The following is a 22277-nucleotide window of genomic DNA, read 5'->3' as shown; positions in this document are numbered from 1 at the left end:
ATACATGTAATGTGGATGGACCTCAAATAATTATGGTGAGTGAAAGAAGCCTGACTCCAGCCAGCCCCCTCCCAATACAAGCTGTATGATTTCATTTATATAAAATTACGGAAAACGGGAATGATTCTGTATCGTCAGAGCCGTGGTTGTCTGGGGGCGGGGAGACATAGGGCATGGTGGGAGGGATTACAAAGGGGCATGAAGAAACTTTAGGGGGTGATGGATATGTGCACTACCTTGATTGTGATGGTTTTAGGGGAGCATACATGCCAAGACTTATTAAATTGAATACTTTAAATATGTATGATTTAACGTATGTCAATTGTATCTCAATAAAGCTGTTAAATAAGCATGTATAATACTAAGTTGGAAAGATAATTGGAAAGACGAAAAGGCAAGTTGCAGATTACAGTCCTATTTTCACAAGAGAATAAATTTGTGCATATCGTTTATTAAGAGGATATGCAAGGGAAAATTAGGCACATGCTGTTAACACACAAAAAGCATGGAGTGATTCAAAAATATATTGTAGAAGCGTATTTATTGACATGGAAAGACATTCACAACGTAGTTAGTGGGGGAAAGCAGGTTACAATACAAACAGTATTTATAGGATATTGTTTTAGTTTCTTAACTATTTAAAAATCTCAAAGCACATAACCCAATATTTTCACACACCGAGACAGTCCCTTCGGCTCAGACCAGGGGCTGTAAATGCTTATCAAGAGCCTCAGAGAACACAGCCATAGCCCAAAAGTCCTGGGGATGCTGAACCATATAGACTTCCAGGAATCGCTGTCATGTTGGTTGAGGCAGCAGCGTCTCTGCTAGCTTTCCTGGTTTGTGTTGATGAAGCTGCAGTTCTGGGTCTAAATTTCTCCAATGAAGTTTATCTAGTACAGTTTTAGCTGGTAGAAAAGCAGGAAGTGGGCTAGTCTACTAAGTAAAAGATAGAGCCTTCTGGCCTTTCATGTGACACATATGAAATAAGTTATAAATGATAAAAAAATTTATGATTTTTTCAAGGAGGAAGAAAGCAATTATCTTTTATAATGTATGACACAATGTACAGAATGATTTGTTATTTGGGGGGAGTACATACAGATTGAAAAAGTTAGGAAGGATATACAGCAAACTTCGTTTGCCGATGACTCCAAATTGACATCTTACACATTCAATAATTTTGGGCACCAACTATTTCCAGACACGACCAGTTCAAATCCATACACTCATCCCAGAGAGGTAAAGCCAAATCCCCGATGGACGTGTGAAATTTGGAGGAAGTAAAGAACTGCAAGGCTGGCAGGGACAATATCCACAGCAAATAGAATCATTAAACCCAGTCTCTGAGCCTCCAAGGCCACCACCTAAGAAAGTGAGGACGGCAAGGTAGCTTAGTGAGTGGGTTTTGGTTATCAGACGAAATCAGCTATGCCACCTGCCTGCTATGGGGATCTAGGAAAAAGCATTTAACCTAATTCTCTTTGGAGGTGATCCGGAATAATGAGTTATAATAATAATAAAAAAACTCCCAGTATCTAACTCACAGGGCCACTGTGAGAAGGGGGGAGGAAAAAAAAACCTGTAAAATATAGTGTAAACATAGTACCTGACAAAAGAGCAGATACTCAGGAAATATTTCCTCCCTACACCTACCTCCTTTCTCTCCTGTGAGATGACTGACATAAATGAATAGTCTAACAAATGTAAGAGTTATAAATGTAGTAACAAAATTTGTAAAACTGAGTATTACATTTTATCTAGGACTCAGGGCCACTTCTGTATTGTAGAATGAGTTATCTGATGCAGGTAGTGCATCAGTGTGCACATGCCTTACTTCTGCAACCGCACTGTACGTTCAAGGATATTCTTTTTCTGCGATATGAAGCCACAAATGATCTAAGCAGAGACTAATGAACAAGTAAGCTTACTTAGGATGAACTGGTTCATTAAGTAAAATGTTAGAACGCGCCCCTTTCATCTTTACACAAGATAAAAATCAGACGTTTTCAGCTCACGATGTGATATTCATTTGAAAAATGGTCCAAGCTTAAACCTAGACACCGTCACAGGTAATACTGTTAAAGATGGAATGTATAATGTGCACACTGTAATGAACAAAACATTATGCAAGGCTCTTCGAGGACAGCCAGCCTTTTAGTTTGGCGATCGTTCAAAGTGTTTTTTTTTTTTTTATTTCTGGCTCATTTTACATCGTTTCGATAATCACTTTAACTTCACGGAAAATGGCCATGAGTGTATTATAACCCGAGTGATCGACAACTACAATTGAGCCCTTTCTGATATGCTCCTTTATGTTAATAAATATGGCCACGGCACTAACGAGATTGGCTTTTGCTTCTTTCTGGTTAAAGATAAGTTTTAATGCTGCTAATGCTTTTGTATCGATCATATCTCTGGCTGCAGCTGGGTTTTCAGACAAATTCAAAAATACTTTCAAAACAAGATTTCTGGTTTTATGATTTCCCAGGGATAGCAAATGAAAAAGCTCTGAAAAGTAACTGGCGACAATATGGTGATGGTTAGAGTCAGTAGTCAGCTGCCCTAGTATCTTCAATCCCGACTGCTGTCCGGGTGAGTTCAAGGGAAAAGACACGGTTTCCTTACACATATGCTTAACATGTAATTCAATCTTGCGTTGTCTTTCATTCCCAGAAGGGGGATTCAGGGTAATTATGGCCTTTTTCCTCCTTTCAGAGGAAGGAAAACTGAGCAAGCTTTCAATAAGTGTGACTACACCCACCTCATTAATGAACTCTTGTGCAAACGGATGAACATTATTGATCCCCATTGCGATCTGAGCTATTTTATGAATGAGGGGATCAGTAGTTGACTTAAGTAAGGTAACCAGTTTTTCAAATTCCTCAGAATTCATGTAGCATTCCATTTTGCAAGGGCAAGCAAATGGCTTAATCCCATTTGCTTCCCTGATCCTGATTTGGCGTCTGATCTCCTCTATGGTCTCAATACAAGGGTCAGAACCAAAGGGGTACTCAGGGCTAGGCTGTGAGCATGAGGGAGTGCTCCTAGAAGAACATGCTGTTGCCACAGGCAAAGAATGAGTATTTTCCTCGGCTGAGGCCAGAACAATGTATGAAGGAGGCCTTGCCTCAGAGGGGACTCGGGATCTAAATCCTAACACTGCCGGGGTGACGGCAGGAGCTTTGGGCCAGATAGTTACCTCGGACCAGTCCTTGGGCCTATTTTTTTCGTTAATTTCATCCACAGGCTGGGGCCTAACTATCCTACTCACGGGTCGAGGACTAGAGTCAAAACTAGTTTCATCTCCATCCCAAAACCAGTTCCCAATAACATTCTCTTCCTCCTCCACCTCCTCCTCCGCCCCTGGCCTAGCCTTGCAGCTAGGCCCAGCCGACACAGGCTCCGACTTCCCAGCACAGGCCAGGGGACCAGTATCAGCTTGACCTTCATCCTTAGCACTGGAACGATCGCCAGTCTCTTCTCCATTCCAGAACCAGGAACCAACACTGGTCTCGTCCCCAGCCCAGAACCAGGCATCAATACCAGCCTCATCTTTACACACGGACCGGGACCCAGCACTAGCCTCAGCCACAGAACAAAACCGAGATACTCTAGTGGCCTTGTCTTCAGCTTTGGGACTGATAGCAATCTTGTTCTTAGACACTGCCTTCATGTCTGCCACTGCATCTGCCGGAGACCCTGCCTTGGCTACTGCTTTGGCCTGGGTCTTGGCTACAGGCCTGACTACGCAAGCAACCTCCCTCTTCGCTTCAGCTTTTACACCAGCCTTTTTTGCAGTTCTGGCCTTATTTCTACTCCTAGTCATGGCCGAAACCCAGTTATATAGACAGCCTTGGCCTTGGTTCTCAACGTGTCCCAGGTCCGTGTCTTGACACTCTCACTGGGTCAGAGAAAAACTCTGTAGCAAGAGGCAGAGCCAACTGTCAGTTCAGCAGCCTCACGGTCCTTTCCAAACACGCAGCCTGTCAATGACACAGACAGAGGGCAGAGGTGCTCAGGCTGAGCAAGATGATGGTTCCGAGTGGAGACCTGTTGAAAGCGATCATCTTCCACCACTCCAAGGCCACCACGGCCACCGCTGGAGATAGACCTGAAGTGGAAGAAGGAAATGGGCTTTGAGTCTCTTCCAACTGTGCTTATCTATGCAGACAGCCACACAGGCCACGAGAGAGTAGAGATGGACTGTGGGGTAGAAGTGGAATCGCAGAAAACTGGTACCTCATTTTATCCCTTCCACACTCCCACTAATGCCCAACGATGTCCTCCCCAGGCACTATTGCACTCTTTTCCCTACAATAAATAGTAGCAGGGATGATGAGAGAGCTTGCCGAAAGTGAGAGAGGCTAAGAAAATCCAGCCCTTTTGGTATACACCACTATACTCTCTAGGTCCATCCAGGTCAGCCTCACACCAACCTGCATTGAACTGGTATAATTTTCTCCTTCCTTGCTTCCAGCGTCGATAAGCCCTACAGCTGAAACCGCAGGCAGACCTATGGACAGAAACACAGGGAGGACTGGAATCCTGAGTTTTGGTAGGCAGATATGCACTCTGGTTTCTAAACCCAATACCTGTGCCTTTCCAAATCTACAGCTTTGGTTATACAGTTGACCCTCGAACAACGCACGGGGTAGGGGCGCTGACCTCCCGTGCAGTTGAAAACCCACGTATAACTAAAGTCGGCCCCCCGCAAACATGGATTCCCAACCACAGAGGCGAACCTTGAACAATCTGGGTTTAAGCGGCAGTCAGGAGAACTGCACGCGTCAACCGAACTGTGGTCGAATGAAAAGAATCCGCATATGTTCAAACCCGTATCGTTCAAGGGTCAACTGTGTAACGTTTCTGGCCTTGGTCCTCCTCATGGCTTCCCTCCCCATTTCTTGGGTATCTTTCAGTTACCTTACAGGCACAATCCTGCCACACCCCACACCTACGTCCTACACACAAACTTAAGGGCAGCGGTGTCTAGAATACTGGAAGACAATGGCTCTAACACATGACCTGGTCTCGCCCACTTGCCGACAGCCAATTCCCATCCCCAATCAATAGGAGTACTATGCTCACACTCACCTTGGATCCAAATGAACTGTCTTCGTTCTCTTTCTTAATTAAATTCAAAGTGAACAGCTACCTACAGATTTCTACAGGAACCTATGAAGAAACAAACCTGCAGACAGACAAAAAGGCAGAGAAAAGAAAACAGAAGAGACTGAGATGGCTCAACCCTTACAAGTGTTGTTACGTATGCTTCTGTACACTCAGGGTCATGTTAAAAGTCTCCCACCAGTCTGCAACTCCAAGCGAGTCCCCATACATTCCTCTAAGATCTGCAGCTTGTCTAATTACACCTCCCAACTCTGAAGTCAGTCATTTTCCCAGCAGAGGCCACACCCCTCCCCCCATCCCCGAACAAAAATGAGGCACAAGCGTGGGTAGTGGAAAATAGGCAACCGTATTTAGAAAGCAGGCAGTAACCACAATGGGGACGATTATTTCAATAGCAGCTTTGCATGCCCCCACCCTTTCTCCTTCTCCATGCATACACAGACCCTACCTCATTCACCACCTATGCCAGCCGCCCCTCAGAGCAGGGGCCCTCCGGAGACGCTATCCTTCGCACCAAAGAACAGTCCTGTAGCTGCAGAAAAGTCACACCCTACAGAAAGAGAGAGGGGCATTCAGCAAAACACAAGAAAATATGTTGACGACGGTAGAGAAACATCAGGTGAATGGCCAGATGCTCACAATTCAGGTCCTAACATCTCCTTTCCAACAATCAGATAAGAAAAATGTCTCCCAACTCCCATGGTTCCTCAGGTAGCCACCCTCAGGAACTCCACAAATCTGCAGGACTACCTGTAAAAACAAAATGAGAGGGGCTGTGAAGGGTGGCTGGAGACGGAGTTTAGGTTTCCAGAACCAGAAATTAAAGCAACGGAATGACTCCCTGCGTTTAAAACGACTCTTCAGAAAGCTTTTCCCTCTATTCTGAACCGCCATTACCTCAACCTAGTAAAGTGGGCAGGGATGTTGAGAACAGATCCCGAACTAAACAGCACACTATTTACACGGATCCTTCCTGTGAGAGTCCACCGACTCCTCGCCCTGTCATTTGCCTGCCTGTCACTGCATGCAAGACCCAAATATAGATGGCGATGAAACTTGTATTCAGAGAAGGGTAAACATTTCACTTCGGTGTCTTCTTAATCTACCCACTCAGTCCCCCTTTTGCTGAAATCGCCAACCTACCGCGCGGACAGGAGACCTGGCATCAACCGGGCGCCTGTGGGAAGGGAGATCACCCAGGACGCGGGGCCCAATGGGCCCCTTTCCAGATTCAGGGCCCGGAGCGGCCAACGTCCCCCCACCCTCACGGCGTCCCCCGGCCCAGCTCCCGCTCCGCCATTTCTCCCGCAGCTGCCTGGCCCACAGCCCTCTCACGGCACAGACACCGTGGAGGGCGGGGCGCGGGCAGCGGCAAAGCGGCCTGGGGAGCGGCCGGCGCGGTTCGCTTCCGCAGGAGCCCGGGGACCCTCCCTCGCCACCCCTGCGCCCTGGGCCGGGCCCGGCCCGCGCCGGTCGCCGCCGCCGCCGCCGCCGCCTCGGCGCTGCGCACCTCTCGGGGACCGGTTCCGACCGGGTCGCCTCCTCCTCGCCAGGCTGCAAGCTGACCGAGTGAGGGAGCACCCCCGCCGCCACCACAGCCCCTCTTGCCTGTGCAGGCTCAGGGCCCCGGTGGTCGGCCTCCCCTCCGCTCGGATTCCCACCGCCTTCCGTGCGCACCGAACTACAGAGAGGCGTCCCGGCCCCCGCGTGAGGTGCGAGGCCGAGCAGGGGCTGCGCAGGACGCGGCACGAACCGCTGGCGACGAGAGTGTCGGGAAGGAGGCGGAGGGATACGGCACGAATGGGCTCGACGCCCGCTCCCAGGCCCACCGTAGTTCCGACCTGGAGGGGGCGGGGCCGGGACCCAGGGGAGCCCCCGCGCCAGGCACGGGTTAACGCCCGCCCGCCTCGCTGGACCTCCGCGGCCCCCCAGCGGGCGACCCCTCCCACGCTTCCGGCTCTGCGGTCTATGCCATAGACCCTATGGGTCCCGCGGGCGAGGGGCGGGGCGAGGCGAGCAGGACTCGGAGGTCGGATGGAGCCGCGCTGGAAGCAGCAGCGGATGGATACAGACCGGCCCTCGGTGAGAGATGTGTGCGCGCCCGCGCGCGCACGGGGTCCCTCGACTGCTTAGTGTCCGCCTCCTCCCCCTCCCCCATCCCGCCCGCCATCCGTCCTGGCCGCTGATGGGAGAGGGGCTGTGAGGATGCAGGCTGGGAGGGGAGAGGCGATCTAAGGCCAGACCACCCGGAGGTCCTACCCACCGCCCAAGTTCTTTCTTAGTTCACGGGGCCACGGCGGGGAGAGAAGTGGGAGGGGGCTGCTGTGGAGGCCTCACCGCTGCCCCTCTTCTAAAGGCACACCTAGATCTCTAACCCTAGGGAAGAATCCACTGCTCTGCACCCAGATTCATTCTTTCTGCCACACTGCTTTTTTTCCTCACTCGAAATGGTAACGTCTGTTGTCATTTTGTGGTCCCCACAGTTGTCCAAGAAAGAGGGCCTGGCCCTGTCAGGACCCGCACCCGGTCACACGATCGTCTCTGTCTGGTCCCACGGCCAAGTGTCAGCGTCAGTTAGGGTCGGTCCTGGTTCCTCTTCCTCTGCTCCGTCAAGTCTTCTGCGGTCACTTCCAAGCTCTCATGAGCTTTGGCAGTGTGGCAATGGGGCAGGGATAAGAACCAGCCTGGGTCTCAGCCCCTTGCCATACATACCTGTCCAGTTTATCTATTAGCGCTGTTAACATATTAATCACACATATTTTAAATTCCCTGATAATGGCCAAATCTGCATTACATCTGCATCTGGTTCTGATGTTTGCTTTGTATTCTCAAACTGCTTTTTCTTGTCTTTTAGCATGCCTTATACTTTTTTGTTGAAAGCTGGACATATGTTGGGTAATGCGAACGGAGGTAAATAGACCCTTGGCGAGAGGTTTTCTGTCGTGTGTAATGTTTACTGTAGGTGTAGGTGCCAGAGTCTTCAAGTTCTAGTGTCCTTGTTTTTGTCTCCCCTCTTACCTTGGGGCTTCCCTAATTACTCTTTGCAGAGAGAGTCCGCATGTTGCAACTCTTTGAGCTGTACTCCACTCCTGTTCTACTGCAGGCTTGTGACAAGGTGAAAAACGTGTGGAGACGTGTTCTGTATTCTTCCAATTAAGTTCCAGGGTTCTGTGGGCCCGTGTTCCTAGGCTGTGACCTTCACGAGTGTTTTGTAGCTTCTCTCTCCCCCTTATGTATAAATGGAAGACTAGAGTGGGCTGGGATAAGGCTCTGGGAAAAAGTTTTTTCCACTGTAGAGTAGGCCTTTCTCATGGAGAAGGCTCTGGGTGGATTTCACAAGAGCACAATTCCCCTCCCACTGCCAGAGCCATGAGGGGATCTTTCTGGGATCTTCACTGTGAGAACCTGCTGGAGTTCCTGGATCTACAGCCCACTAAACCTCTTAAGACTGCACGTGGGGTTTCTCGCTCTCATACTATTCCACAGTCTCCAGTAATTTGTCAAAACTACCGTTTAAGTCTTCTCACCTCTTTATGTCTCTAGCCTTTTCTGCTCTATGTACGGAGACAGAGGCTGTGACTCGCCGGATTTGTCTTTTCTCTAGAATAAGTGGTGGTCATTTGCCCTGTGACCTCAGGTCTCTGAAGGGTCTGAGGTAAGTCACTGATTTTCAGTTTGTTCAGCTTCCTTTCTGGTTATAAGTACAGGAAGGATGAGTTCCAGAACTGAAACTGGAAGCCTGGCCTATGGATTTTAACTGGGTGGTTAAAGACCAGTGAACAGCTTTGGTCCTCTTCTTTTCAGCTGAACTTCAGATCTGGGAATAGAGTTGTCCTTGGAAACCTAGCTGTTCCATACATTTTAGGTCTTTTCCCTCCCAGGCATAGAAAATTTACGTGGCTCCCTGAACTTGGCATCTCAGCCTCCAAATATTTAACTTGGAGTGCAGATTAGAATTCAGACTTCCTGAATCAACATTCCTCGTGAGGTTTGAGCAACTGCGACTTAACCCAAGAAGAAGGAAGACATCTCTGTCACCACCACCACCATCAAGAGGCCGTCCACTATACTACTAGGTGCTTGCTTAGAGTAGAGTAACTAGTTTCTGAGCCCCGGAAGCGCGTTCTAGAAGGTACAGTTGGGACTTTCTCCTCTGGGCTCTATTCCGGGACTTGGCCGGACTTCAGAGCCAGGCAGTCCAGGCTGAGTAGAGACTTTGCCACTATTTGTGTCACTTCGGAAAAGGTACTTCATGTTTTTGTAACTCAGTTAATTCATCCCTCAAAGGGAGCTGGTCATAATGACCTCACAGGATTCTTGTGCACACTAAATGAGAAACTATCTGATATACTGAAATGCCTGCATGTATCAGGTCTTTCTAGTTCCTTTTAAAACTGTGAGCTTGTTATATTATGGGTTAGGCTGGGGTAAGTAGGAAAGAGTAGATGAGAGCTCCATGGTGGCTTTCAGAGGTCATAACTGCTAAGACATTGCCACCGTGCTCCTCAGTGCTTTGTATACTGTCTTTTGCTTGCCATAACCAACACTTACTGAAGAAATTTCACTTTTGCATGAGCATGTCTCCCTCCTCCTCGTGGTCCTGTACCACAGGGAGGATGATCCCAGTTCCAGGGGTCATCTTCCTGGTCTATGGGTAATCCATCCCCTTGGTACTCTCTGGTTCAGGAAGGGGAGGTGATCTAACTCTGCTCAATGAGACCTTAGAAGAAGACCGCAGAAGGACTTCTGAAGGAAGTGCCTTCACTCATAAGAAAAGGCCATCGAGAAAGATGATCTCCTTTTCTTCCTCAGGAATTTGCTTAACTCCTAGAATTGTTGCAGCCATCAAGCTTCCAGCCTTAGGATGGAAGCTGATACTGTGAGTGGCAGAAGAAGGAGATGGAAAAAAGCTGAGTCCTTAGCTGAATCAAACAACCATCAAGGCCTCAGTACTTCAATCAGTGGATAATAAATTTCCTTGTTAAGTTAGTTTTAGCTAAGTTCCTTGTTATATGAAAATGGAGCAATCGTAAATGATGTGTGTGTTCAGGCACAGAACAACTCTTCGATGAATAAATGTTCCTGACTTTTGTCTGTCGGTAAGCACCTGCCTCTTAAAACCAGTGGCAGAACTCATGTTCTTTCCTTCCACGTGAAAGGAAAACTGTAGGTTCTGAACACCTTGCCTAATGATTGCTAGAGGTCTGACAACTCTGATTGGTCTCTGTTCTAGCCTGAAAAGGACAGTTTCAGGCAGAAAACCCAGACCTTTACTTATCTAGGGCAGGGGTTCCCAACCCCCAGGCCGCCACGGGATAGTACCGGTCTGCGGCCTGTGAGGAACCGCGCCACGCAGCAGGAGGAGAGCAGTGGGCGAGTGAGCAAAGCTTCATCTGTATTTGCAGCCGCTCCCCAGCGCTAGAATCACCATTGCCTCAGCTCCACCTCGGAGCATCAGGCATTAGATTCCGGTAGGAGCATCGGTCCCTGGTGCCAGAAAGGTTGGGGACCGCTGATCTAGGGGGTTCAGAGGTCCATTAAATACTTGAGCTCATAGATAAGCCTGGTTTCAATTCAGAGAGTCATTGTGTGAAACTGCACCTTTAGGAAATGTCCGTAATATAAAGATATCAGAGGTTATCTGCTTCCAATTCAGGGGGCTGCACTGAAGTTGAGAAAGATAAATTCATAGTGTCAACAGTTAGAAAGGTTTAGTTATCTTTCCCCCGGTGTACTGCACTAAGCAACACAGGTGTCGAAAGAGGTGGATATTTGGGATTTATCACGAGCGGGGATTTTGCCACGACAGCGGAGCCAGACACTAGAGGATAAGGTAAGAGAGTAATAAAAATGATGGACCGTGATTGGCCATTACGTTGGGAGGGAAGGAAAAACTGGAGGAGGCTGATACACTGGGAGAATGCGAGAAGGGGCAGGGGGTCTAACAACACTCAGGGCTAACGTCATAAAGTACTGTGCCACAAGCTGTAAGGAACAGAAAATCTGATGAAGATACTGACAGCGAGGATGGCAGCTTTTAGTGATGACCAGCACTAGAGGGATGTAGACGTAGCGTAGCGGTAATGCACACCAGCTCCAGAGTCAAACTACAGAGCTCTGAATCCCAGCTCTTCTGTTAACCAACTCAGTGCGCTTGGCCAAGTTCCTTACCAGTCTGTGCCCCAGCTTCCTCCCATGCAGAATGGAGACAACAGCAGCAGCTATTCCATACGTTTGTTTTGAGGATTAAATAAGTTAAACATTTAGAACCCTTAGAAGAGTATCTGGTACATATAAAGCACCCAATAACTCTTAATATTAACAATAATTACTATTATAAGTAGTAAAAGGCTCAGGTGTTGCAGTCAGACAGATGGGTTTGAGTCACACTTCCAGAGCCCAAGTTTCTTCTTCTATGCTACCTGTCCCTCAACACTAGTTCTGTCTTATTCATAAAAAAAGACTCCAGTCCACGGTATAAAGAAACAAATGCTGAAATAGGGGCAAATAAAATACTGTGTAAGTACACAGGACGGGGGAATTACTTCCTACCAAGGTACCAAGAGTAAGGGTGAGGGTATCAGAAAAACTTCAAACACACCCTAGCATTTGAGCTGAACCTAAAAGGACGAATATGTTTCCCATAGGCAGAGAAAGGATTGTGAGAGCACTGAAGATCGAGCCAACAGTGTGGGGAAAGGCACAGAAGTAGTAAAGCACAGGGTACAGTTGGGTTGGGGAATAGCAGGAAAGTCCAATGTGGCTTGAGTACAGGCAAAGTGGATTAGGGCTTGGACTACGATGAGGCACCTGAGAGTGAGCGCCTCCTTAAACTGTGTCCTTATCTCATTCTAGTCCTGACTCTGACTTGGAAGCATGTGTTGGGGGATGGAGATGGAAAGGTGGAATTGTATGGAAGGGTGCAAGGCCCTGAAACCCTGCCTCAGGTACTCGGTAGTATTTTATAGAAGAGATCCCATTGAAGGTTGCCCTTTTGAAATTGGGGCAGAGAGTGTCAGGGGGTGCCAAGAGTCCAGCTGTGCCGTAAGACGATACCTTTCTTTCATTCATGACTGGAGGGATAACAAATCCACTCTAATTTTATCCCCAAGCAGCAACATTTTAGGTCAAATGACATCTGAATGGACCCTGATATTTCTTACGGGAGACAGACAGCCCATAATATTGATTCAGAAAGGGGACAGAAACAAAAGGACCATATGAGTGATGAGGTTTTTTACTTCAATTGCACCCCAGAAAAAAATCGAGGGATGATCCTGGCCAATGAGTCATCAGAACAGATATAATCATCTTCATTCTTGGAGATAAACACACCCCACTTACCCTGCCCTTTGGCTGAGATTGAAAAAAAAAAAATCCACGGGTGTGAATCGGTTAAGTGCCTGCTTTGAGATGCGCATGGGGCTTAGAGGTATCCTGACAGGCCACAATGTGAAGTTTCCCAAATACAAATACAGTACCCCCAACAGGAATGCTAGGCGGAGGGAGCTCTGATAAGAAAAGAAATTACAGAGAACTTTAAAAACCATCTCAATGCAGGCACATGTCACAAATGCATGCTGCTTTTTCACCCATAGTGTACTCGTGGGCTCTGCCTCCTTCATTTTTAACTTCTTTATGTGTGATGCATAGGATCAGAGGTAGGGACGCATGTGACTGTTGTTCTGACACCAATTCTTTGACACCAACTACCTGAAGTTAGCATCAGACTCCACAGATTTAAAGGTGCAGTCCACAACAGATAAGATGCCAGTTACAAGTCTTGAGGGGCCACTCATATGTCTGACTGACAAGTTATAAATTCAGGGGTTCTCATGACCCCCTCAGGTTTGATATTTACTGGAACAGCTAACGGAACACACTAAAAGTGCTACGCTTCGAGTCATAGTTTTATTATAAAGGATACGCATAGGAAAAGGTCTGGAAGGGTCTTAGACACACAGCTTCCATGCCCTCTTCCCATGGGTTCAGGGTACATCACCCTCCCAGAAAATCAATGTGTTTACCGACCGACCAGGAAGCTCCACGAAGGCCCGAGTTTCCACTGCGGATTTCTTACATAGGCACGATTAAATCACTGGCCACCTGACTGAACCCGAAATCCAGCCCTCCTTCCCCCTGTGGCCTAAAGTTCCAACTCTAATCAGGTGGTTGGTCCTTCTGGTGACCAGCCCACATCATGAAGCTATCTGAGGGCCCACCATAAGTCAGTTCTTGGAGATACACACACCCCACTTACCCTGCCCTTTGGCCGAGATTGCAAAAACATCCACGAAGACACTCCTATCACTCAAGAATTCCCACGGTGTTTTGAAGTTCTGGGCCAGGCCAGGAACAAAGGTTAGATAGATATATTCTATCTATACCACACTATGTTTGAAATATTCTCTTTTGTCAAATTCTACAAACACACACAGACCAGAGACCACAGAGCTTGAGTGGAAAGACCGTAACCTGAACACTGGCCCCCATACTTACATTTTCATAATTCTGAAGAGTGGAGGAAAGAGGATCAGAAAGTTGGAGGAGGTAGTCCTAGCCCTGAACCTCTGTAATTCTACCCCACGTACCCACTGCTGAATCCCCCAGCTTTTAAATGTAAACAGGAGGGCCCGAAGTAGTACAGCACAGTTTCAACTCTATACTGAGAATAAAAATAAGAAGGGTGAGTAGACTTAGGAAAAGTAATTACTTTCTAGTGACACTTTCCTTGGCATCTGGTCTTGGAGCATTAGGAGGAAATATTTTGTTAGAAAGAGATCAAGGACTACCAAGGGCCACCAGCTAGGACGAAACCAAAGGAACAGGTCCTAAGACGTGGGCAGAGAGCAAAACACATGGAAGAGAGCAAAGAGTCTGCAGAGGGGGACCTATGAAACCACCCATAAAGCAGTCTCTGCGGTTGTTTCCCAGAAAGATCCTACTCAGGCCCAGGACTGAAAAGACGGAGCCTCAGATGGAGTAGCAACTTGTGTGTTCCTAGATGGGAGGGAGTTGCTGCCTGGAGCTGAGATCCGGCGATCCCTTGGGAGTTGGGAAGCTTGGCAGTATCCCAATGAGAAATCCTCTGTGAAGGGCCCACAGCATCTAGACAGACTCGGTTCCCTCCTCCCGAGTCTGTCTACCTCCCCCTTCCCTGGAGCTGCCCAGATTGGGGTTCATTCCTCTCTTGCACGGCCAGGTAGCTGGAGCCTTGGAGCGTAAAGCATAGGCATTCCCCGCCCTCTTGTTCTCTGCTACCCTTTCCCAATTTTGAGCTGGTCTCGGCCATCCCCAACGTCTGGAACAGACAGGCAGAAATGAGAGGAGTGGCGAATAGGCGGGCTGGGTGGTGGTGGTGAACCACAGGGGTGTTGCTCATGCTCGCACTGCTTTTCCACAGCCAGCATCACTGGTTTACACCAATCCGGTGTTCGCGAATGTCACTCCACCGTTTCCTCTCTCTGGGCTCCCCTGAAGCCAACTCCCCCGCCCCCGCCCCCCGCGTCTGCCTCCCCCACCTACGCAGGCAAACACGGGCTCAAACAGCGCTGGGTGGGGAGCCTGGGGTTGAGGGGAGGGCTGTTCAGAAGGCAGGAGGGGGCAGGAGGGTCCGAGGCACTTTCTGCCCCATCTGTCGTCAGCCACCACCTCCCGCGGATGCCATTTCCGGGCCTCGCACCCACCTCGTCTGCAGCGATCCACTTGTGCCTGTGGCAGGATGACTTCCTGCCTCTCGAGCTCCTGGACAACAGACAGTTCCTGCTAAGACGCTCGCCACTGGCCGCGCGATCGCTTCCTCTACCCAGAAACGCCGGAATTCTGGCCGCCTGAGGGACTAGTTTTCAGGCTAGTGCGGCACTGCGACACAGCAACCCACCCACCCAGCCTCCCTGACGATCTACCACCACTCCACCACGGCAGTCTGTCAGTCGTCAGGCGCGTGTCCTTCCGGTCTCTCTTCCGTGGGACACACCTCTAGACCCGCCCAAGGGAGAGCGTGGGCACGTGACGCGCTGGCCCACGAGACCACGCAGTCTGCCTGCTGGTCGCAGCCCTGCAGCCCCGGGCGCAGGACCTTCCTGTGCCACTGAGCTGTTTGCCGGCAGAACCTGAAGCTCCTGACCGTGGCGGAGAGAGAGCTGAAGGCAGGCTGGATTTGGAGCCGAGGCGTCCATCCCGAGGCCTGGGCCTTGCTCTGTAGGAGCCCAAGGCTGGCGAGGAACACTCAGTGAGGAGTGTGGAAACGAACTGACTTTGAATATTCTAAAACTCCGGCGACATTTTGCAACACAGGATCTGTTCTGGAAAATATTGATGGCAAAACGAACGTTGAAAACTCCAGTTTCTACCACTAGGATGATCCCTGTTAAGACTTGTGGTTTGTGAGGGGAGGCAAAACTGCTACTTGGCACCATTTCCATAAACCTTGCATACTAGAATGGCCGGGCCGGGGGGCGAGCATGTTGCACTGCCAGAAAAATTACACAAAACTTGGGTAAAGACAACGTAGGCTACTGGATATTATTTCAGTGCAGTGCTGAGCTTCACTTTCTATTGATGGGGCAAATTTTCAACCCCGAGAGGCCGGTGTTAACTCAGATGTTCTGTCCGATAGATATGGAAAGGATTTATGTCCAGTGGGACGGATAACATCTCTGGTTACAATTTATTGCCCCGAAGATATTGACCAAGTTTGTATTTAACCCGGCAATGTTATTCTGACTTTTTTCTATGCGTGTATGAAATCGAATATGCATGTATTGAGTATACTGGGTATACTGTATACACACCTATCTCCTTCAACCATTTTCATAACCTTAGTTGTGTTGGAACATCTTTCACATATTCATTTCTAACTTATGTCTCATACTTTTACCTTTTCAAAAATATTAGCAGCATCCTCAGACAAAACAAGTAACATTTTCACCATGTCTAAAAATAACAAAACAGTTCTCACAAATCTCGATTCCCTCTCCAAGCCAACTCTATCCCTGACTTCTGCAGTTTCTATCTGAGAGTATGGCATGATTTTTTTACTGATTAATGTGGAAAATACACATAAAACCGGTTTCAAGTGTTCAGTTCAGCGGCATTAAGTACATTCACAGTGCTGTCTTACCATCACCACTATCTACTGCCAGAACTTTGTCAGTCACTCCAAAAGGAAATGTTATGATCTTTTGAACTAACAGGTGTGTAAAAAGGTGGCCACCTCTGTAATCAAGAGGCTAATGTAAACTTGGCAACCTCGATCATTTATTTTTCTTTGAAACATTTTATTTAAAAAGCTGTTTTCTTAAGTCTCATTCCTTTCCAACTTTTCTAAGTGGTTTTTGTCTCTAAAAATTCTAACACCCGTAGTTTATTCATTTATATAACGGTTTCCTTCCCGACATTTACTGATGACTTGAGGCACTAGATAAAAACATATTTTTAAAAAGCCCTGTCTCATTAATTTTTGTATCATCCCAATGTCTGTCTCGGAAAACTTTTTCTAGCATGGTAGATTTTATTCTAGGCTATGGAATACATGAAGTTTCTTAGAAAGCCATTTTGAAATTGCATAGAAATTGTTTACTGACACGCATTTTTAAAATGGGAACCTAATTTTCCATAGGTGTCACATTATGTTCTATTTCACCAGCATGTGTCATTTCATGCCAACAAACAGATCATTTTTAATAGCTGAACGGTATTTCCTCAGTACTTTCCTTGGACTAGGATCGCAAAGAAAATCTTACTAACACCATTTAATTGGTGTGCCGTTTTGCTCTTTCATTCTTCAGGTGGCACTGAAGCAACACCTGCACTCTTGAGTTGTACAATGTGCAGATTTGGCCCACTCAGTTCTCCAAACTGGCCTCATTCCAGCTGCATCCCTCACTAAACTTCTCACCAATTCCAGGCAGACAGGGTACATCCACGCTACTGCAACAGATTTTCCAATTATACACTTTTCTTCATACCATCATGCTCGCTTCCAAGAATGACCTAATGGTCTGTCTTCAACAACCACAGGAATGAGATTTTCCAATGAGGGCATGTTTGTCATACTACTAATCACCTGTTTGTTAAGTGTGCACAATGTATCTGCACCTGGATTTTAAACTGAAGGAGGGTCACTTCTGCCAATTTTCACACACGACTTTATTGAAAACAGAGACTCGAATAAAAGAACCATATTTAGACAACGAATAGCAGGGTAACTAGCTTACATAGGCGACTCAGTTCATTGGAAGCTCAACACTGAAAAATACTGCAATCTGGACAGCAAGACAGGTATCAACAAATATGTTTTCAGCTCTAATGTTCATTTGGTATCCACAGAACGATCCAGCTCAAACCGACAATCGGACAAAACTGTTAACATCAGCATGGAAAATACAAGTAACAACATAAAACCAGACTGAAAAACAAAGCACTACTCAGGACTCTGGGAACATAAGGCTCATCAGAGGCAGGTGGTTAGTCACATTAGCTTTCTTTCCCTCCCTCAGGATCATTTTGATTGTCTATTTGGGTTTGTAGCTCTTTAGCTAAGTTCTCAAATTCATGGAATGCAGCAATAAGTGGCTCAAGACTGAAATCATCATCAATTAAGGCCATTGTTCCATTTCTTATACTATGACTGATATTCCGAAACATTTTAATAACAATTTGGATATTGTCATTTGACTCTTCTATGTTAAAGAGACCCACAAATATTGATAGAGCTTTGGCACTGAATAGTTTTTTTGCCACCACAGCATTTTCAGACAAATTCAACAGCATTTTCAGAACATGAAATTTTGTCGTTGCATTGCCCGTGACTAATAGGGAGAGAAACCCAGACATAAAATTGGCAACCAGTGTGTGATAGTCAGGAGTTGTAGTGAGGTATCGAAGCAGCCTTAATCCAAGCAGCTGCTCAGGGGAATTCACATTTTGTGCAAGGGTTTCCTCACACACTTGACATATGAATGTCTCAATCATGTTTAGATTTGGATATGGTGGAGCCATGAGAATTATATTTTCCAAAAACCTTGTCCTAACTCGGGAGGAGGGATAATTGAGCAAGGTTTCAATAAGTGAGACAACACCTGAGTCCCGAATGAAATCTCGCGTAAATTGAGACGCACTTCTCATACCCATTGCGATTTTAGATATTTCCTGAATAAAAGGATCTCGAATTTTGTCCATTAACAGAAGGAGTTCTTCAAACTCTCCAGAACCAATTTTAAGCTCACACTGTATGCAGCTGCAGAACCAGCTCTCAGGCTCTGCATTCTCCCTGGTCCTAAGATGCTCCCGAATTTCCCTGACTGACCTGTAGGAGGGTTCATACTGAAATGGGAACTCAGGGTCTGGCTGATTGGCCTGAGGCAAAGGTTCCTTATCTCCCCCTTCTGGGGTAAGTTCCGCACTCTGGGGCTTTCCCTCAAGCATTTCAGCGAACGCAGCTGCTGTGTCTTCAGGAATTCTAAAGGGGCTTGGGGATGGGAAGCCAACCAAATAACAAGGACCAGGTTTGAATTCAACAGTGACCTCTTCCCAGGTTTGGGGCCTGGATGATGTATTAAGTTCCTCAGCTGAATCTCTGAACCTGGGACTAGCCTTATACACAGGACTGGGATTTAGGTCAAAGCAGGCCTCATCCCTGTCCCAGAACCAGGATCCAAATATGGCCTCTTCCTCAGATTCTGGCCTGGTCTCTTCTCTGGCCACAGCCCCCAAACTGGACTTTTCCTCCGTCCAGAACAAGGATCCACCAATGGCCCCCTCCTCAGCCTCTGGTGTGGACTCAGGGAGGCCCGAAGCCCCAGCCTCCATACCAGCCTCTTTCTCTGCCCAGAACCAGGACCCAATAATGACTTCCTCCTCAAACCCGGCCTCTCGTTTGACCCTATCACCGTTGTTAACATCCTTCTGGGCCCTGGGCTTCAAGACAGTATTAGGCTCTTCCTTGTCTCTGGGCCTGAATCTACTATTGGCCTCTTCTCCAGGCAAAAACCAGGACTCCTTATAATACTCTTCTTCAGACTCAGGTTCAAAAAAGTCCTCTCTCTTTGTCCTGAGCTTGGACCTAACATTTGCCCCATCCCTGACTCTGGGCCTGAGTAAGTTATGGGTATTTTCTCCAGCCCACAAGCAGAATGGGTTGCCAGACTCCTCCTCAGACCCAGACCAAGAATCAATATAGGAATCTTGCTTGGATCTGGGCCGAGACCTGGGGTTAGGCTGATGTTTAGCCCTGTGCCTAGACCTGGTATTGGCCTCCTCCCTGGGCCACGATCTGATACTGGCCTCTTCTCCAGCCCAGAAAGAAGACATCGTAGAGGTCTCATCTGCTGACCAGAACCCAGATTCATTAGACGCCTCCTCTCTGGCCCTGGGCCTGGGATAGCACCAAGACCCCGTATTAGTTTCCTCCCCTGATCCAAACCAGGGTTGGATTCCTGACTGACCGTGCGAACCAGAAAAGGTTTCAGCGCCCACACTGACCAGTTCTCTATCTACAGGCAGGGTCATAGGTTTAGCAACTGGCCGAGACTCAGTACTGACCAGAGGCCAGGCTACTGCATTGATCTGGGGCACTCCCTCAGTTTGGGACACTGCCTCAGCCCCAAACTCAGTCTGGGCCCAAGCCTGGGCTTCATCTTTGAGCCTTGCCCCAGGGATTGCCTTGGCCTCCGTTTTAGGACGTGCCCTACCTACTGCCCTGGCCTCGGTTTTGGGCCTTGCCCCAGCCATTGCGTGGGATTCGCTTTTGGGCCTTGCCCCAGTCATTGTCTGGGCCTCAATTCTGGACCTTGCCCCAGTCATCACCTGGGAATCAGTTTTGGGCCTTGCCCCAGCCATCACCTGGGACTCCGTTTTGGGCCTTGCCCCAGCCATCACCTGGGACTCCGTTTTGGGCCTTGCCCCAGCCATCACCTGGGACTCCGTTTTGGGCCTTGCCCCAGCCATCACCTGGGACTCCGTTTTGGGCCTTGCCCCAGCCATCACCTGGGCCTGGGTCCTGACCTTAGGTCTGACCACCATTTGAACTTCGTTCTCCCTCTCAGCCCCACCTCCAACCTCTTCTCCAGCCTTCTTTTCAGGCTTGGCCTGGGCACCAGTTTCAATCTCGGCCCCAGTCATAGTACCAGTTACAGAGCAGATGCGGTTAAATACCAGTACCACAGTCTCAGCCTCCACCACAGACCTGTCACAGTTCTGTATCTTCACACTCTGGTCTTTCAGTGATTCAGGGGATACAGTTGGAAATAAGACTAAGAGTCAATCACCAGTCCAGCACTCAATCAGCCACCTTCCCAAGAACAGCCTCGGCCAATATTACAGACAGTTCAGAAGAGACACAACCAAGCTGAGGAAGGATGGATGGTTGCCAGGTGGGTGCAGACCTGTTGAAGGTGGTGGTCAGTAGCAATTCCAACACCAACACCACCAGAGATGCCACTGGAGGTGGATCTAGGGACAGAGAAGAAGATGAGGCTTTGAGTCTCTTTGAATTGTCACTCCATGCAGAACCTCACACACAGAGACTGGACCCTGAATTCCTGTTGGGGCTGTTGGGTTATTAGAAAGTCTCCCTGTCACCCTCCTTTTGCCCACAGTTGCCACACTACTTGGCCTGCCACAAAACAGGTGTGAGGTTGGTGGGAAAGTGTGTTGGCAACGGGACAGGCTAAGGAGCCCCCAGACTACACCCTAATTAATCCTGGACGTGTGTTGGTCTCCACTACCCCACCCGAAGTTGTACCCACTCTCATACCAACCTGCTCTGATGTGGTGCGATTTCCCCCTTCTTGTTTTGTTCCAGTGGTATTAAGCCCTACAGCAGACGCAGGCCATCCTATGGACAAGTAAATAAACAGGAGAATATGGAGTCCGAGTGCATGGTTGACAGATACTCTAACCCCTGATGAAAACATCTTCCTGTTTAAGGGTCCAATTTGTCTAATGTCTCCTGTCTCCCGACCTCGAATCTTCTCCTCCCGTTCACAGCCCAACCCACACCTACCCTAATATTCCTAATTTCTCCTGCAGGAAATAGACAAGGGATGCTGGGGCAGTATGCAAATCTGACACAGAGTAGGAGAGGCAGATCACAAAGACCTGCCATGATATTATTCTGTAGCTGTCCCCTGCATTTCCCCCTTCCCACCAACCTCCAAAAACTGAGCCAGTTTCTTCCTCCTTTTCCTTCCTTGCAGAAGTGACCGGCCTTACTGTAAGCCTATGGAAAAACAGATGAAGAGATAAAGACAGAAGACCATGGTAATAACTGAGCACTTGGTGGACAGACTAACACCAGTAACGGGACGCCACATGTTATTTATCACCACATAGTCCGCTTGGTAGAATATTCTCGTTTTACTAAGGCCCTCTGTTTTAAGGTTCCAGATAACGACACCTTTTCTTGCTGTCAGAGCCTTCCGGTTGCTCCCTTCTCCATTCTGCGGTTTCACCACTAGGTGCACCGCATCCCTTTGCCTTGCGCAGCATAAATTGGGGGAAGGGCGCCCGCATATTCTCTGAACCACGTTGTGTATTCGTACTTGTAAATGATGACTTCTGTTTCACCCTGGCCTCCAAGCCCGTTTTTTCCTATTCGCAATTTTGGTTGGAAGTAAGCAAGAAGTCAAGGGAAGTGCCTAGAAGCTGGTACAAAGGCATATTTTAGGATTTGTTCCTGGAAGCCTGACCTCTGGTCACAGTCACCTCCAATTCGGGTCTCCAGTCAATGACTAACCACCCCCCATCTCCACACACCTCCAGAAATCCAGGCTATTTTCCTGCTCCAACTTTTCCTCAAGCCGCTCCTCCACTGATGCACCCTGCCGACTGAAATCGCCAACCTACCGCGCGGACAGGAGACTTGGCATCAACCGGGCGCCTGTGGGAAAGGAGATCGCCCAGGACGCGGGGCCCAATGGGCCCCTTTCCAGATTCAGGGCCCGGAGCGGCCAACGTCCCCCCACCCTCACGGCGTCCCCCGGCCCAGCTCCCGCTCCGCCATTTCTCCCGCAGCTGCCTGGCCCACAGCCCTCTCACGGCACAGACACCGTGGAGGGCGGGGCGCGGGCAGCGGCAAAGCGGCCTGGGGAGCGGCCGGCGCGGTTCGCTTCCTCAGGAGCCCGGGGACCCTCCCTCGCCTG

The 22277-nt window shown here is 48.4% G+C and overlaps 2 protein-coding genes and 1 long non-coding RNA gene across 14 annotated transcripts; 1 reads left to right on the top strand and 2 right to left on the bottom strand.

Annotated features, from left to right (window-relative positions):
- Nucleotides 1-522: 522 nt before the first annotated feature.
- Nucleotides 523-22240, bottom strand: LOC105311341 (protein BHLHb9-like). 9 transcript variants are annotated; one of them, XM_011387316.2, is made up of 6 exons: nucleotides 21982-22240; nucleotides 5773-5883; nucleotides 5582-5683; nucleotides 5098-5194; nucleotides 4440-4516; nucleotides 523-4114 (listed from the first exon to the last, which is right to left on the bottom strand). In XM_011387316.2, exon 6 carries the CDS (start codon nucleotides 3827-3829, stop codon nucleotides 2210-2212), a length of 1620 nt encoding a protein of 539 aa, XP_011385618.1. In that variant the 5' UTR covers nucleotides 3830-4114; nucleotides 4440-4516; nucleotides 5098-5194; nucleotides 5582-5683; nucleotides 5773-5883; nucleotides 21982-22240; the 3' UTR covers nucleotides 523-2209. The 9 variants fall into 9 exon arrangements, with proteins under 9 accessions (XP_011385618.1, XP_023382821.1, XP_011385616.1 ...); XM_023527053.1 differs by lacking the exon at nucleotides 21982-22240 and adding an exon at nucleotides 6644-6956 and having other exon boundaries at nucleotides 523-4206; XM_011387314.2 differs by lacking the exon at nucleotides 21982-22240 and adding an exon at nucleotides 6644-6956.
- LOC111735555 lies at nucleotides 6975-10236 on the top strand. Of its 2 annotated transcripts, none has more exons than XR_002778838.1 (2): nucleotides 6975-7215; nucleotides 9015-10236. It is a non-coding gene; the product is annotated as an uncharacterized LOC111735555 (long non-coding RNA). The 2 variants fall into 2 exon arrangements; XR_002778839.1 differs by lacking the exon at nucleotides 6975-7215 and adding an exon at nucleotides 8266-8788.
- LOC105311343 (G-protein coupled receptor-associated sorting protein 2-like) lies at nucleotides 17263-22015 on the bottom strand. 3 transcript variants are annotated; one of them, XM_011387324.2, is made up of 5 exons: nucleotides 21892-22015; nucleotides 21288-21355; nucleotides 20895-20971; nucleotides 20122-20586; nucleotides 17263-20085 (listed from the first exon to the last, which is right to left on the bottom strand). In XM_011387324.2, the coding sequence occupies exons 4-5, from the start codon at nucleotides 20254-20256 to the stop codon at nucleotides 17611-17613; spliced, it is 2610 nt and encodes an 869-aa protein (XP_011385626.1). In that variant the 5' UTR covers nucleotides 20257-20586; nucleotides 20895-20971; nucleotides 21288-21355; nucleotides 21892-22015; the 3' UTR covers nucleotides 17263-17610. The 3 variants fall into 3 exon arrangements, with proteins under 3 accessions (XP_011385626.1, XP_011385624.1, XP_011385625.1); XM_011387322.2 differs by having other exon boundaries at nucleotides 17263-20586; XM_011387323.2 differs by lacking the exon at nucleotides 21892-22015 and adding an exon at nucleotides 21678-21881 and having other exon boundaries at nucleotides 17263-20586.
- Nucleotides 22241-22277: the final 37 nt, after the last annotated feature.

The sequence above is a fragment of the Pteropus vampyrus genome, unplaced genomic scaffold (assembly GCF_000151845.1).
Source record: "Pteropus vampyrus isolate Shadow unplaced genomic scaffold, Pvam_2.0 Scaffold1000003275, whole genome shotgun sequence".
Lineage (NCBI taxonomy): Eukaryota > Metazoa > Chordata > Mammalia > Chiroptera > Pteropodidae > Pteropus > Pteropus vampyrus.
The sequence above is the reverse complement of the archived record's forward strand: the minus strand, read 5'-3'. Positions and strand labels throughout refer to the sequence as shown.